The 12,084-nt window shown below is 37.2% G+C and overlaps 3 protein-coding genes across 3 annotated transcripts; 2 read left to right on the top strand and 1 right to left on the bottom strand.

Annotated features, from left to right (window-relative positions):
• Window positions 1-3,609: 3,609 nt before the first annotated feature.
• Window positions 3,610-4,720, top strand: LOC6569829 (adenylate kinase, chloroplastic). Its single transcript, XM_001995890.2, has one exon. It carries the CDS (start codon window positions 3,750-3,752, stop codon window positions 4,617-4,619), a length of 870 nt encoding a protein of 289 aa, XP_001995926.2. The 5' UTR covers window positions 3,610-3,749; the 3' UTR covers window positions 4,620-4,720.
• A 527-nt stretch (window positions 4,721-5,247) lies between these two features.
• Window positions 5,248-6,107, bottom strand: LOC6569830 (MD-2-related lipid-recognition protein). Its single transcript, XM_032741715.2, has one exon. The coding sequence runs from the start codon at window positions 6,090-6,092 to the stop codon at window positions 5,619-5,621; it is 474 nt and encodes a 157-aa protein (XP_032597606.1). The 5' UTR covers window positions 6,093-6,107; the 3' UTR covers window positions 5,248-5,618.
• Window positions 6,108-10,047: 3,940 nt separating this feature from the next.
• Window positions 10,048-11,117, top strand: LOC6569831 (phenoloxidase-activating factor 3). Its single transcript, XM_001995892.3, has 3 exons — window positions 10,048-10,124; window positions 10,185-10,295; window positions 10,360-11,117. The coding sequence occupies exons 1-3, from the start codon at window positions 10,067-10,069 to the stop codon at window positions 11,073-11,075; spliced, it is 885 nt and encodes a 294-aa protein (XP_001995928.1). The 5' UTR covers window positions 10,048-10,066; the 3' UTR covers window positions 11,076-11,117.
• The last annotated feature ends 967 nt before the right edge of the window (window positions 11,118-12,084 follow it).

Raw genomic sequence — 12,084 nt, 5'->3', positions numbered from 1 at the left:
CCATTTTTAATTGTCAAGTGTTTTGCGGTTAGCCGCCACACACTCATCACACACCAGAAAATTACGCAGGCTGATAAAGTGTAGTCGATATGGATGAAAAAGATGACAAAGCAGAGACTACGCGATGTTGCACGTTGCACACAGTTTCCGGAGGAAGTGTGTGGCAACAACGCAAGCGGCTGGGCCAGATAACAGATGCTCGCAAATGCAACTGTCGCCACGCTGACTCAAAAGGCCTCTGACTTTACAACAATGCGGCGATAAAGCTTTTCTTCGTTTCTTTTCTTTTCTTGCCTTTTTTCCCTTTAGTTCCCGAAGAGTATTCAAATTTTGCTGTGAAGTGTGTAACAGCAAATTGACCACAATAAAAATAACTATATTTCCCAGGAGAATCATAATCATATCAATGTGAGCAAAGTTGAGATTTCGTCCACTGGTTATCTAAAGTTTGATTTGATTGAGAAATCACTTAACTAAACTAGCACTGATTGCATTTGAAGCATGTCGATCAATAAAGAAAAGATATCAAATCATATGATTTGCTCAGGATCGAAACAATAGTTTTTGAATTAAAAACCAATATTTTTACCAACATTTACTGAACGGCCACGCAAATAAATGAGCTACTGCAAGCAAATATGAACAAACGAATTACATTTCAAGTTTGAACTCCAAGTGTATATAATCAACAGCCTCAGCTATCTATACTTTTCCGTATTCCTGTTTTTCTTCTTTTTTTTTGCGCGCTCACAGTTGTTGCAACGTGCGGCAAGATGAAAAAGGCGCTCAAGTGCGCAGCAATCTAAAAGCCGAGGAAAGGCATAGTTTGAGCTACTCGGCCAGCCTGAGTTGAGTTCAGCTGAGCTGAGCTGAACTGATGAGTGCCAAGCACTGCCGGTCACTTTTTTTCTACGCCTTATCAGCCGCCTCGTCCGATGAGACTTCTATGTGAAGCAACCCCCTCCAACTGCCCCAACCCAACCCACCCACCCCTCTCCCTGTCCCACTGCGCCACCCTTTCAGAGCGCTTGCATTTGCGTGTGCTCGTTTCGCAGCGGCTTCATTCAATCAGCGCGTCTGTTGGATAGAAAACCGCTTCAACATTTTTTTTTTCATCTCATTTTTTTTTTAATATGAAATATTCTCTGATAAGCGAAACTGCGTCAAACGGCTGCGCGGCTTGTGCCACACATTTGTTTTTGGGTCTTTTTTTTCAAATACTCCGTTGGCGGTTTGCTGACTAAAAGGTATATCAAAGCTGATTTTATAAATGTAACAGCAGCTGGGAGAGATAAAATTAAGTATAATTAACTACTCAAATTCTTGGTAATAATTAGTATTTATTTATACAATAATTTATATTTATTTCTCAATTCGTGAAACGTGATTATCAAGTGAGAATTACAAAAATTGAACTTGTGACAACCAAACTTTAATCAAATCTCTGCTAAACACTTTGAGTAGGGGATATTTATTTAAAAAAAACACCTATTTTAATAAATTATTATTTGCATATAGAAAAGTAAAGAGAATTAAACGACTAAGACTAAACTCAAACCTAGAGTATCTGTAACTGAATTTAATTATCATTTACAAATATATTTAGTATTATTTACAGGTGTATTAGTAAAGACGAGAGTGGAATTAGAGGATATCTAAACGTTGACTACTTTCTACTGCAGCAATCCATGTTTTATTTTGTTAGTTTTGTGGTTGATCAAAAAAGGATACGTGGCACTCGGATATGTGATGCTGAAATGTAATTAAGCACATTTCAGCAAAAATGTGACAAAATTGAGAACTGAGACGCTGTTGGCAAATGGTTGTCGCCATTTTTGCTTTTGCTTTTGCTTTGACTTTGGCTTTAATTAAAAAGTTGCGCTTTGTACAAACAGCCAAAACAGCCAAAATAGCAAAAAAAATAAGAAAGGAAAACAAGCCAAAAGCCTTCATATGCATATGCATATTTTTTCGCGCCTTATGTAATTAAAATGTTGATGTTGCTCATTTTTGGATTGCTTTAAAGTTGCAGCAAGTTGCAAGCAGCTGCTGCTGTTGCAGCTCGGCTAAATCGAAAAGCAAATGCAGTAAGCAATATGATGTGTATGTGAAAGATATTAACAGCATACTTGGCATAATAATATGGCCAATATAAGCAACAGGAAACAATTTTTCATAGAATTCCAGTTTTTATTAGCCGCCACCCACTCTAAACAAATGAGCAGCATAACAATAACAACAACTTTGGTAATATGACTATGCAGCAAGAGTCTGCTTGCATTTTTGCTTAGCCAGGACGAGGACTGTGAGGAGGATGGGGATAAGGAAAAGGATACCAAGAGCAAGACCAAAAGATGCCCTGGCATGTCTCATAAGACAATATAAAGTATGACAGCCATTTGGCAACACTTTGCAGGCCGTTAGCAGCGTCACCAAAAAAGCCGTTCCCTTTTCCCCATCTCCCTCGCATCCTCCTCGCTTTTATGGCCAAGAGCAGAGCAAAGCGAGGCCAAGACAACTTTTTAAATTGTTAATGTGCGCGCTCAGACAAAAGAGCTGTCATAATTCGCAGCAAAATATTGTCAGCAAACTTATATGGCAAGCAAGGACTTACATGATGCCAATTTACAACGCCTGGCAAGGCATTAGCCATTATCGCCATTATAGCCAGAGGAACCAGTGTGTCTTGGCTTTGGCTCTCCCTCTGTTGGCCGGAAGTGCGCACCATTTTCTAATATTTGTAACGGATGTAATTAATATGTGCAATGAATGTGGCAACAACTCAACGGACGAGTCGCCAGTTGTTGGCCAAATGGTAATGGCCATTATGGTCATATAATGAGTGAGATAATCTCTGAGACTCGAGAGCATCAGCAATATCTCAAAACAAAATACAAACAAAACTCCAAACAGCAGACGATAAAAGCCGTGACTATCCAGAGAAAGGGAGCAAACTAGATTAAGAATATGTTCTACATAACATCAAGAATATAATTTAAATTCAATGAAGAATTTATTGTAAGATTGAGTGATTGAGTTTAATGAGAGTGTCAGCAGAATCTCATGCAAAATGCAAGAAAGGTATGTACAGATGAAAGAAAAGTTATACTTAAATGAAGAATATATAGTCTAGATCCCATCAAAAATATATTGTTACATTTAGTTCGTTTATTCTAGAATGAGAGAAACTTACTTCAAGTGGGGCTTAAACTTTCTTCAAACAAGAAAATGAGCACTGCAAAGAAGTACATTTTTAAGTTAAATTAAAAGCAGCATTGCAAATAGTTTTGCTTTGATATCATTTTTTATCATCATTTTAGCTCACCTAGAAACCTTACCTTTTTACATCACATTTGTGCCCCTAAAAGTAAGCCACTATTTTTTAACATAATTTTTTTTTACTTAAGGCCAGCTACCTGTCCATATTTGCCATATTTGAAGTTTTTGCTTATTTATAACTTGTTATATTGAAAACGATAAGTTTATTCATATTTATTTATTAAATATAAAATAAAATTGGATCCTCAAAATATAGTAAATGTCAAATACAAATAGTTGACTAAAAATAGAAACAGTAAGCACAAATAGAACTCTTGGAGTTTTACTTAAAATTTGTTGTTGTCAGTGCTAGTACACAAATGAATTCAAATAAAAATACTAGTGAAATTATACAATTTATTTAGTAAAAAATATAATATTCTCAAAGTTCTTTAGAATTAGTTTTATCATATTTAAGCCATATTGGAATCATGTCTTTTCCTACCAAAATCGACAAGAAAATGCTAGTCGAGTTCAGTGCATCGTACACGTTCTTCATTGAGAAGCACAAACTGATGGAAATCATGAGTCGCATCCTGGCTGAGATATCACTGCAGCAAGTGCAGGATATTCGTCGATGGCTGGGGGAGAATATACGTTCGATTGCACAGGATGTGTATATGAAGTCCTTGGACGCATTTCATCGGGGAGTCGCCGGAGATTTCTTTCAGCTGCCCAAGAGTTTCTTTCATCGCATTGTGTTGCATGGCAGACATGGGTCTGGTCGTCATTCACTCGCCCATGTGCTGGCCGAGCGTTGGAATCTGCTCATCTTGGATGCCGATGTGCTCGGCTATCATCACATCAATGGACACGAGCAGAATGCAAATGCGGAGCTGCTCCAACAGGGCATTGAGTCGGATTGTGTCATTCGCCGTTCGCAGGCAATTGGGAATATTATCCAGCAGCGTCTGCTCAAAGAGGATGCCCTGCATCGTGGCTGGATCTTGTACAATTATCCCAATAATCGGTGTGAGGCACGTGAGCTATTCGAGGGTTTCGCTGTGCCCCCAAATCGTTTGATCTTTCTGCAGATCAACGAGCAAATGGCCAGGATGCGATTGCTAATGCGCAACTATAGGCCAACTCCGCAGGATAATGTCACCTATGTGGACCGACAGATGCGACAGTTCCGCAAAAGTGAAGCAGCACTCAATACCTATCTCAGTTATCGACGCGAGGTGGTCTATGTGGATGCCACAGCTTGTTTTGAGGCAGTCAAATGCCACATCATGTCCCACTTGACCAAGACTCCATATATGCTTGGGCATAAGTATGGCGAGAATAGCGCTCTCGAGTAAATCAAAATCGGCATCCAATTGCATGTCACATCAATTGTGAAATACAAACTTACTTTAAGAAATTATGTTCCATAATATATTTTTTTTTATTATTTACTTAATTGAATGCTGTTGTTGCTGTGGTTGGGGCTGAAAAAAAAATACTGTGCTTATCATCCATTGACGACTACACTCAGAGAAAATTACCATAAAATGAAAATTACCCTGCAAAGAACGTCTTTTTAGAAGGTTTTCCTGATAGAAATAATTTATACAATAAAAAAAAATTCAAAAAAAATCTAATATGAGAATTATTCTATAATACACATATAAAAACCAAAAACACTAGAAATTAGTCAAATTTGTGCACATTTTGGAAAGTCACAACCTTAAATTTTACTTTCTCAGTAATATGCTGAGAAACCCATTGCAAATTTCTCAAATTAACAGCAAATTTTTTTGGTCGAGTGTACAATTTCTCTTGTAGACAAAAAAGCGTAAACATTTTTCGTTTAGGTAAACAAAAATAAAAAAATTAAAAAAACAAAATTGAGGCAAGCAAAAAAAAGTGATTTGAAAATATTGTTATTTGAATTTTCCAACAAGCAAAGAAAAAAAAAGGAAGAAAAACAATAAAACGAAAAACAAATGATTTTATGACCACAACTTAAGTGCTCAATTTTTAATTGTTTGACGACGCTGATAAGTAGCCGAGACACAAATTCACTGAACGGAGAGCTGGAGGGGTGGGGGCTGGTAGCTTGTGGCTTGTTGAGGGGGTTGGGGCATGCTTTTTATGGCACCCAAAAGTTCAATCAAAGTTTTTTACTCCCTGTTGATTTAAACGATGCGCAGGCCGTAGGCCGTTTAATTAGCCTCGCAGGTTGATGGCAATGACGACGAATATTGGTGCACCCCAGAGTGCCATCAGCGAAATGAAAGACAAATCTCAAAAACAATTAAAAATAGACGAGGAATTGCATCATTTTCTTCTTCTATTTTTATTATTATTATCATATTTTAGCGCACAACCTTGATGACAATGGTGAAGCAGCAACGCTTGCTACTCACTTCATCCTTGAGGGCCCAGCGAATGGTGTAGGTGCTCATGGGGAATTTGGCGTCGATGGGCACATCAATTGCATAAGTCTGTTGCACGTTGGCCTTAACCGGACACTGGGTGTTCTTGCACGAATCACGCTCCAAGGTGAGCAGCGGCAACTCCTCCGTTTCACTCTTTGCCCAGCCCAGCGAGGACACCAAATGCTCCGCATCGAATTTGGGCGTGAAATCGAAACTTATCCGGGACGGATGACGACGCCGTAAGCGGCATGGCGTATTTGTTGCCGCCTGGGGGCAAGGATCCACGCGCACCTCATCGATGCTGCACACATCCACGCTGTCGGGGCACATCTGATATTGAATCACATCGGCATGGCACACTACAGCCAGGAGCAGCAGCAGCAGCAGAGACAGTGAACCCAATTGCAACATGTCGTGTTGAGTGTTGAAAACAGAATGCGATGTTTCACAAGTTGAATGCCTGATTGACTGATTGACTGACTGGCCTGCCTGCTGTGCCTTATCACTCACGGGTCAGAGGTGCAACTGATAAGCGACTCTCGCTGCATGTGCTGTGCCGTGGCCGACACTCAGAAAAAAAGTGTCCAATTTTCAGAGTGTTTTTCATAAGCAAGCATAAACTATAAAATTCGCTTTTTGTTTTTGAAATTATTAATAAATATTAGAATTTTAAGATGTAACACAAAAACCCTTTAGGTAGTTTATAAGTTCATATAATTTAAAATGTAATCAATTTCTTAAATTGTTTTATTTCTTAAAATCCTTTCTAATTTTAAGAAAAATGTTTTCGGTTATTTAGAAATTATATATATAAGAACAAGAATACCTTTCTTGTTTTGTGGAGGAATTTGAAATTAGAGCGATTATTTCTTCTGAGTGCAGATAAGAGACTCGACTTTGAGTCGCTTCTCTCGCATGTTCTCTGATAAGTGGCAGCAACTAAAGCAGTTCATGCCTCACTCGGTTTAGCCGTGGATGTTTCAGAGGTAACACGAACTAATTGCCACAGCAACAACTTTGTATTCATTAGCATTCGGACATGAGAACATTTGTTTGTTGACAGCGTGAAATGTTTGTCAGTGAATACACTGTGCAAAAGGGATGTTGAACCAAGAGATAAGCCAGTTTTTATTTGTGTACCTATAAATAAATCCAATTAAAGATAACGAAAAAATCTTGTAATCTCTACGAATGACTTATATGTTTGACTTTGAATTTAAATTATAGAGCATAATGCTTATATATAAAAAATATTTATTTAAAATACAGCAAGTCACGAAGAAATAATAAATCAATACAGAACATATTAAATTATCGTATTGTGAAAATTGCTTCTTTTACTTTAGAAAGTTGTATTTTAAGCTTCCATTTTCACAAATTGAAGATGATATGGCAAATGACAACATAAAGCCAAAAAATACTTACAAAATATTATAAAAATACACAGATCAATCGCAGGCAAAATATTAATTTTAAATATATTTATAAGCAATTTTGCATATCCAAAATATAAACGATACACAACAGATTACAAAATAATGATGAATATTTTCAAAAGGGGAAAAATTGAAGCACCCAATTCTACGCTCTGAAAATGGAAATGGAAGATTTATCGCTTCACCAAATTGAAGCACTGATTTTTAATGGTAGTTTGAATTCATGAATACGCAAACAAATAAAAACAATGGAGAACTGATAAAGAATAATTTGCTTTTTATAAGAAATTTGCTATTTATAAATTTAACTTTCATATCGACCATATACAAAAATGTGCTTTTTTGTAAATGGGAGCAATATAGTTTAACTTGACAAAAAAAAAGCAACAAATCTGATGCGAAATATGCAAATAAATTGTAAGCAAATAAGTCAAATATTTGCTGTTAGTTCTCAAACTCTTCAAGCAAATACTTGTTCAAATACCTTTGCTGATTGCTGATACTACAAAAGAAAGCAATTTGCTCGTCTTTTTCAAAATCACAATTTGTTGACGAGTGTAAGCAGTGAGTCCCTGGTGCACCACAAGGCACGTATATCGACACGCTTATGTTTGGCAGAGTCAGAGTCAGAGTCAGAGTCTGTTGCAGAGTCAGAGACGGGACAAGAAAGGCAAACGAATAGTTGTCAGTCAGAAGCTGTGCGCACGTCGAGAAATTTGAGACGATTCCCCCTCGAGAAGTGAGTTGAATGAATGCACTTCAATCTTGAATGCATCGACTTTATCCATATATATATATATATATATATATATATATGGCACATAGATCGGAGCTGTCAATATGCCAGGCCACGACGACGACAATTGCACGGCTCATTTGCGGGCACATATGTCAACAGGCGGACAACAACGACAACGACAACGACAACATTTCTAACAAATTTGACTAAAAAGTGACAACATTTCAAAAAATAGGGGAAAACACACCCCAACCCTCGACACGCTTTAACAACACTTGCGACTCTATAGAAGTTGCCGCAATTTGATGCAACATTTTTATCATGCCCAAAGGAGCCAATTAAATGCCGCAAAAAGAAAAAAAAAAGTATCAGAGACATAAGAAAATCGTTTTTAGCATGCAAAACATGTTTTTTTTCCAGCGCTCAAACAAGTTTTTCGACCAAAAAATATATTGATAGAAAAGTTTCGCGGCAAGCGCAGATTAATTAACAGTCAGTCAGTCGGTCAGTCAAAGTTGATGAAAACACGTTTTCCATTTTCCTTGGCACTCTTTTCAAATACCCTTTGCCCATTCAAATTGTGAAGTTGTGCGTATGCAGCTAGTAAATAAAAGGAATCCGTTTAGAAAACGTATTTTTAACCAGCACCAATCAAAGTAGAGTAGATTTCGATATCGATAACTTCCTGGCTTATGGTGTATCAATAAAAATCGATTAACGATTGTAGTATAAGCAAAAATTCTAAAGGCAAATCAGATAAAGCTGTTTAAACAAGCGCTCAACTGCAGGGTATCCTCCTTATCTCCTAGTCAAACTCTCTCAACTAAATCACTGATTTTTGTGTAATATATATTTTGCATTAGCTAAAAACATATATATTTTAATAATTATGCTAGTTATATTAAATCAAATCAAGATCAGTTAAGAAACACAAAAGTTGCCTAAGAGATCAAATATTCATTTTGCAGCAAGCGTCACATTACAGGGTATCTCGAGACAACGACACTCTTGTTTTTTTTTTTCTTCTTGTGTAATATATTTCGCATAAATTAAAACAAAAAAATCTTAACATTTCCCTCTCCAGCCGTTGGCCTTTTTATCGCCAACGACTTTGCGCCTTTATCAAAGTCCACTGAACGGTGAATCAACAAAAACCAAAACCAAAACAGAATTAATTCATTAAAGAAAAATGCAAAGCGTTAAAAAAAATTACCAAAAACTTGCTGATGATGACGCTGATGGGGTGCCAGAGAGAGAAAAAATGAACAGCAGCAAATAAAAATCCAAAAAAAAAAAGAAATTTATGTTTTATTACTTAATGAACTTACCGCAAATTAAGCCAAGGGTGGCCAAAAAGAAAAACACTGCCGACGACTCCAAGTTCAGTTCGCCTTGTCTTCAATTAATATGCACAAAATGTCAACACCAACGGCTGCTGGTCATCAAGCCACCAAATCCGAAAGACTCCGACTACGGCTACGGCTACGGGTAAATGTGTCCGGCAATTTTGTGCGTTGTGTTGAAAGCAAATTGGTTAGCAATTAATTGCAAGTTCTTTTTTAATTGAACACGTGATGAAGCAGCTGACTGGCCTGAAAAGGGTTCGATCTGAGGTGCAAGATATTTCCTAAGAACTTGAACTGATTCCAAGTTGAGATTATATATAAGCTATATGCATATTAAATATGAGCAGAAAAGGAAGTTGCCCTCAGTTCAATTTATGTATTTTGTTTACTTAATGCCAGATAAAGTCAATCCATACAAAAAAGTTAAATTATTAAATTAAATTAAATAAAAAATACAATGTAATAGTTTGAAACTTAAAAAACATAAACCAAATGAGATTTATTATATTTCTGATCTATATACATATTAAATATCAGCGGAGAACGGAGTTGGACTGGGTGAATTTATTTCAAGTCTCCTTCAACAAAGTGTTGGCTTGAAATGTAATTAAATAATGTTGTCAGCAGAAAGCTATTCACAAGTATGTAAACATAATTTATACAAATAAATAGTAAATTAATAAATACTAAATAAATATATTCCAAGGTTTACTATGCTGTGAATGCTGTGAATTCTCCGAAGCTTAGAAATGTCTCTCTCATTGGCGATAAGAAATTCCAATGTGATAATGTCAAATACGACTATATTTTAACACTGACAAATCAAAAATGATCTCATCAGTTGCTTGCTTAGAATGCCACGGAATGGATTTGGTGCTTCGCTTGCTGATGCTGCTGCTCATTCCCTGGGGCTGGGCAGAGGGTAAACTAGGAGAATAATACCAATAATATCTATATATAAAAAGTCATCAATTTCTTGCAGTGACTTTTGACTTTCAAGATTGCGGCATATTCAACGAGGAACTACATGAGAAATTCACGCATATTACGGATATACACGAACATCCCTGGATGGCCAGGTTGGGATATGAGAGTATGTCTACAAATCTAGTGAAATGTCGATACCAACTTTTGAATACAGATAATGATTTCTATAGCCAATCGTGGCATTGCCTACAAGTGCCTGGCCGTCCTCATCTCCACTCAGTATCTCCTGGCCCCCGCCCAATGTTTTGAAACCAAGCAGTTGGCAGAGACAACCATTCGTTATGCTCTCCTCGGCGATTGGAATCCGAGGAATGCCCACATGAAGCCGGATTGTGATGACATGCAACGTTGCAACGCGGAACCTCAATTGATGGAGATCGAAGAGATCGTCATACATCCCGAATACAGAACCTCCACATTCTCCAATAATATTAGCATCTTGAAGTTGGTTAGGAATGTGACTTTTACGGATCACATTCGAGCCATTTGCCTGCCGCCTTTGGGCATCAATCCCATTGGCCAATATCTATCACTTGCGGGCTTTGCCACAAATGCCACCATTGGCTACAAGTTGAAGGCTCTTGTGCACATTACGAGCAACTCAAAGTGCCGTCGCAATCTGGTCGATTACGACAATCTCTTTGCGGCAACACCCTACAAACTGAAGCACCTCTGTGGCTTTTGCAATCTGAATTCCTCCTTAATAACAGGCTCGGCGCTGATGGGCGTCCATGCGGACGAACTGGAACCGAAGAACTATTATCTGGTTGGACTGCTGCTGGCCATGAGCAACGATATGCCACACATCTATATTAGGGTACAGCCCTATCGCAAATGGATCGAGAGCAATATTAATTTGATGGATATGGATGAAGGGAAACAATAAATCAAATCTAGTCGACTGTGCTCGTCTAGATAATTTACAAAATTTTTATTAACTTGAGCTACATTTTTATATTTTTCTGAGTTTTGCATTAATTGTCTATTTTGTGTATTGGAAAAGGCTTTCGAGCTTATGATTTGTAAGGCGATTAAGCAGAGAGTTTCCTCTGGGCGTGCTTAACTGTGGTAGACTTAACTTAATCCACAGGCTCAAAACATTGCCAGGCTTTTCTTTATTTTCTTTCTCACTCTTTATACTTATTATTATTAGAAGGTATAAGCTTGCTGTGCGTATTGTGGAGTGTGCCTAACACAACTAGGCAAAAACAGTCATGGAACAAATTAATTTTGAAAATATTAGAAAATTTGATGTTGCCTGACGCAGATAATGAAAATGCATTTATTGTGAATTCATTTCACAACGTACTGCAAATATTTATTTATTTATTTTATTTTTTTCAGATAAAATATCTAAAATACTGTTTTCATAACGTATTAATTACATTTGCATTAATGCTAACGATTATTGGGAAAAAAATCAGCTGACAAAGGCAGACTTACCTTAGTCGTAGTGTATTTGATGTTAAGTTCAATATTTGCATTTGAAACTGTTCAAAGATATATAAGACATATAGAGTTATCAATAAGACGTTAGGACTCTAATTATTTAAGCCGATAAGAAAAGCAGTCGGGAAAAGAGCACTTGAAAACTGGTTGGCAAAAGCAAAGCCAAAAGCTGGCCATAATTTGTGGAGCAAATGTAGCTTGTGATTTGAGCAGATTTGTCGCAATGCTTATGTCAAACTGCCAGCCACGCCCTCTTTTTTTTTGTTTTTCTTTGTTTAGCCCTAATGGGGGCCGAAATCACCTCAAGGGCCATAAAAAGTCAAATGAAATAAAAGCAAAAGCCGCTGCAGACGAAACGAAACGAAACGAAATGAAACGAGAAAAAAAGAATAATGAGTACACTCAGAGGCCAGTGGGTGTTGTGAGTACACTCACTCGAATCAACG

This window comes from Drosophila grimshawi, unplaced genomic scaffold (genome assembly GCF_018153295.1).
Source record: "Drosophila grimshawi isolate 15287-2541.00 unplaced genomic scaffold, ASM1815329v1 contig_311, whole genome shotgun sequence".
Lineage (NCBI taxonomy): Eukaryota > Metazoa > Arthropoda > Insecta > Diptera > Drosophilidae > Drosophila > Drosophila grimshawi.
The sequence above is the reverse complement of the archived record's forward strand: the minus strand, read 5'-3'. Positions and strand labels throughout refer to the sequence as shown.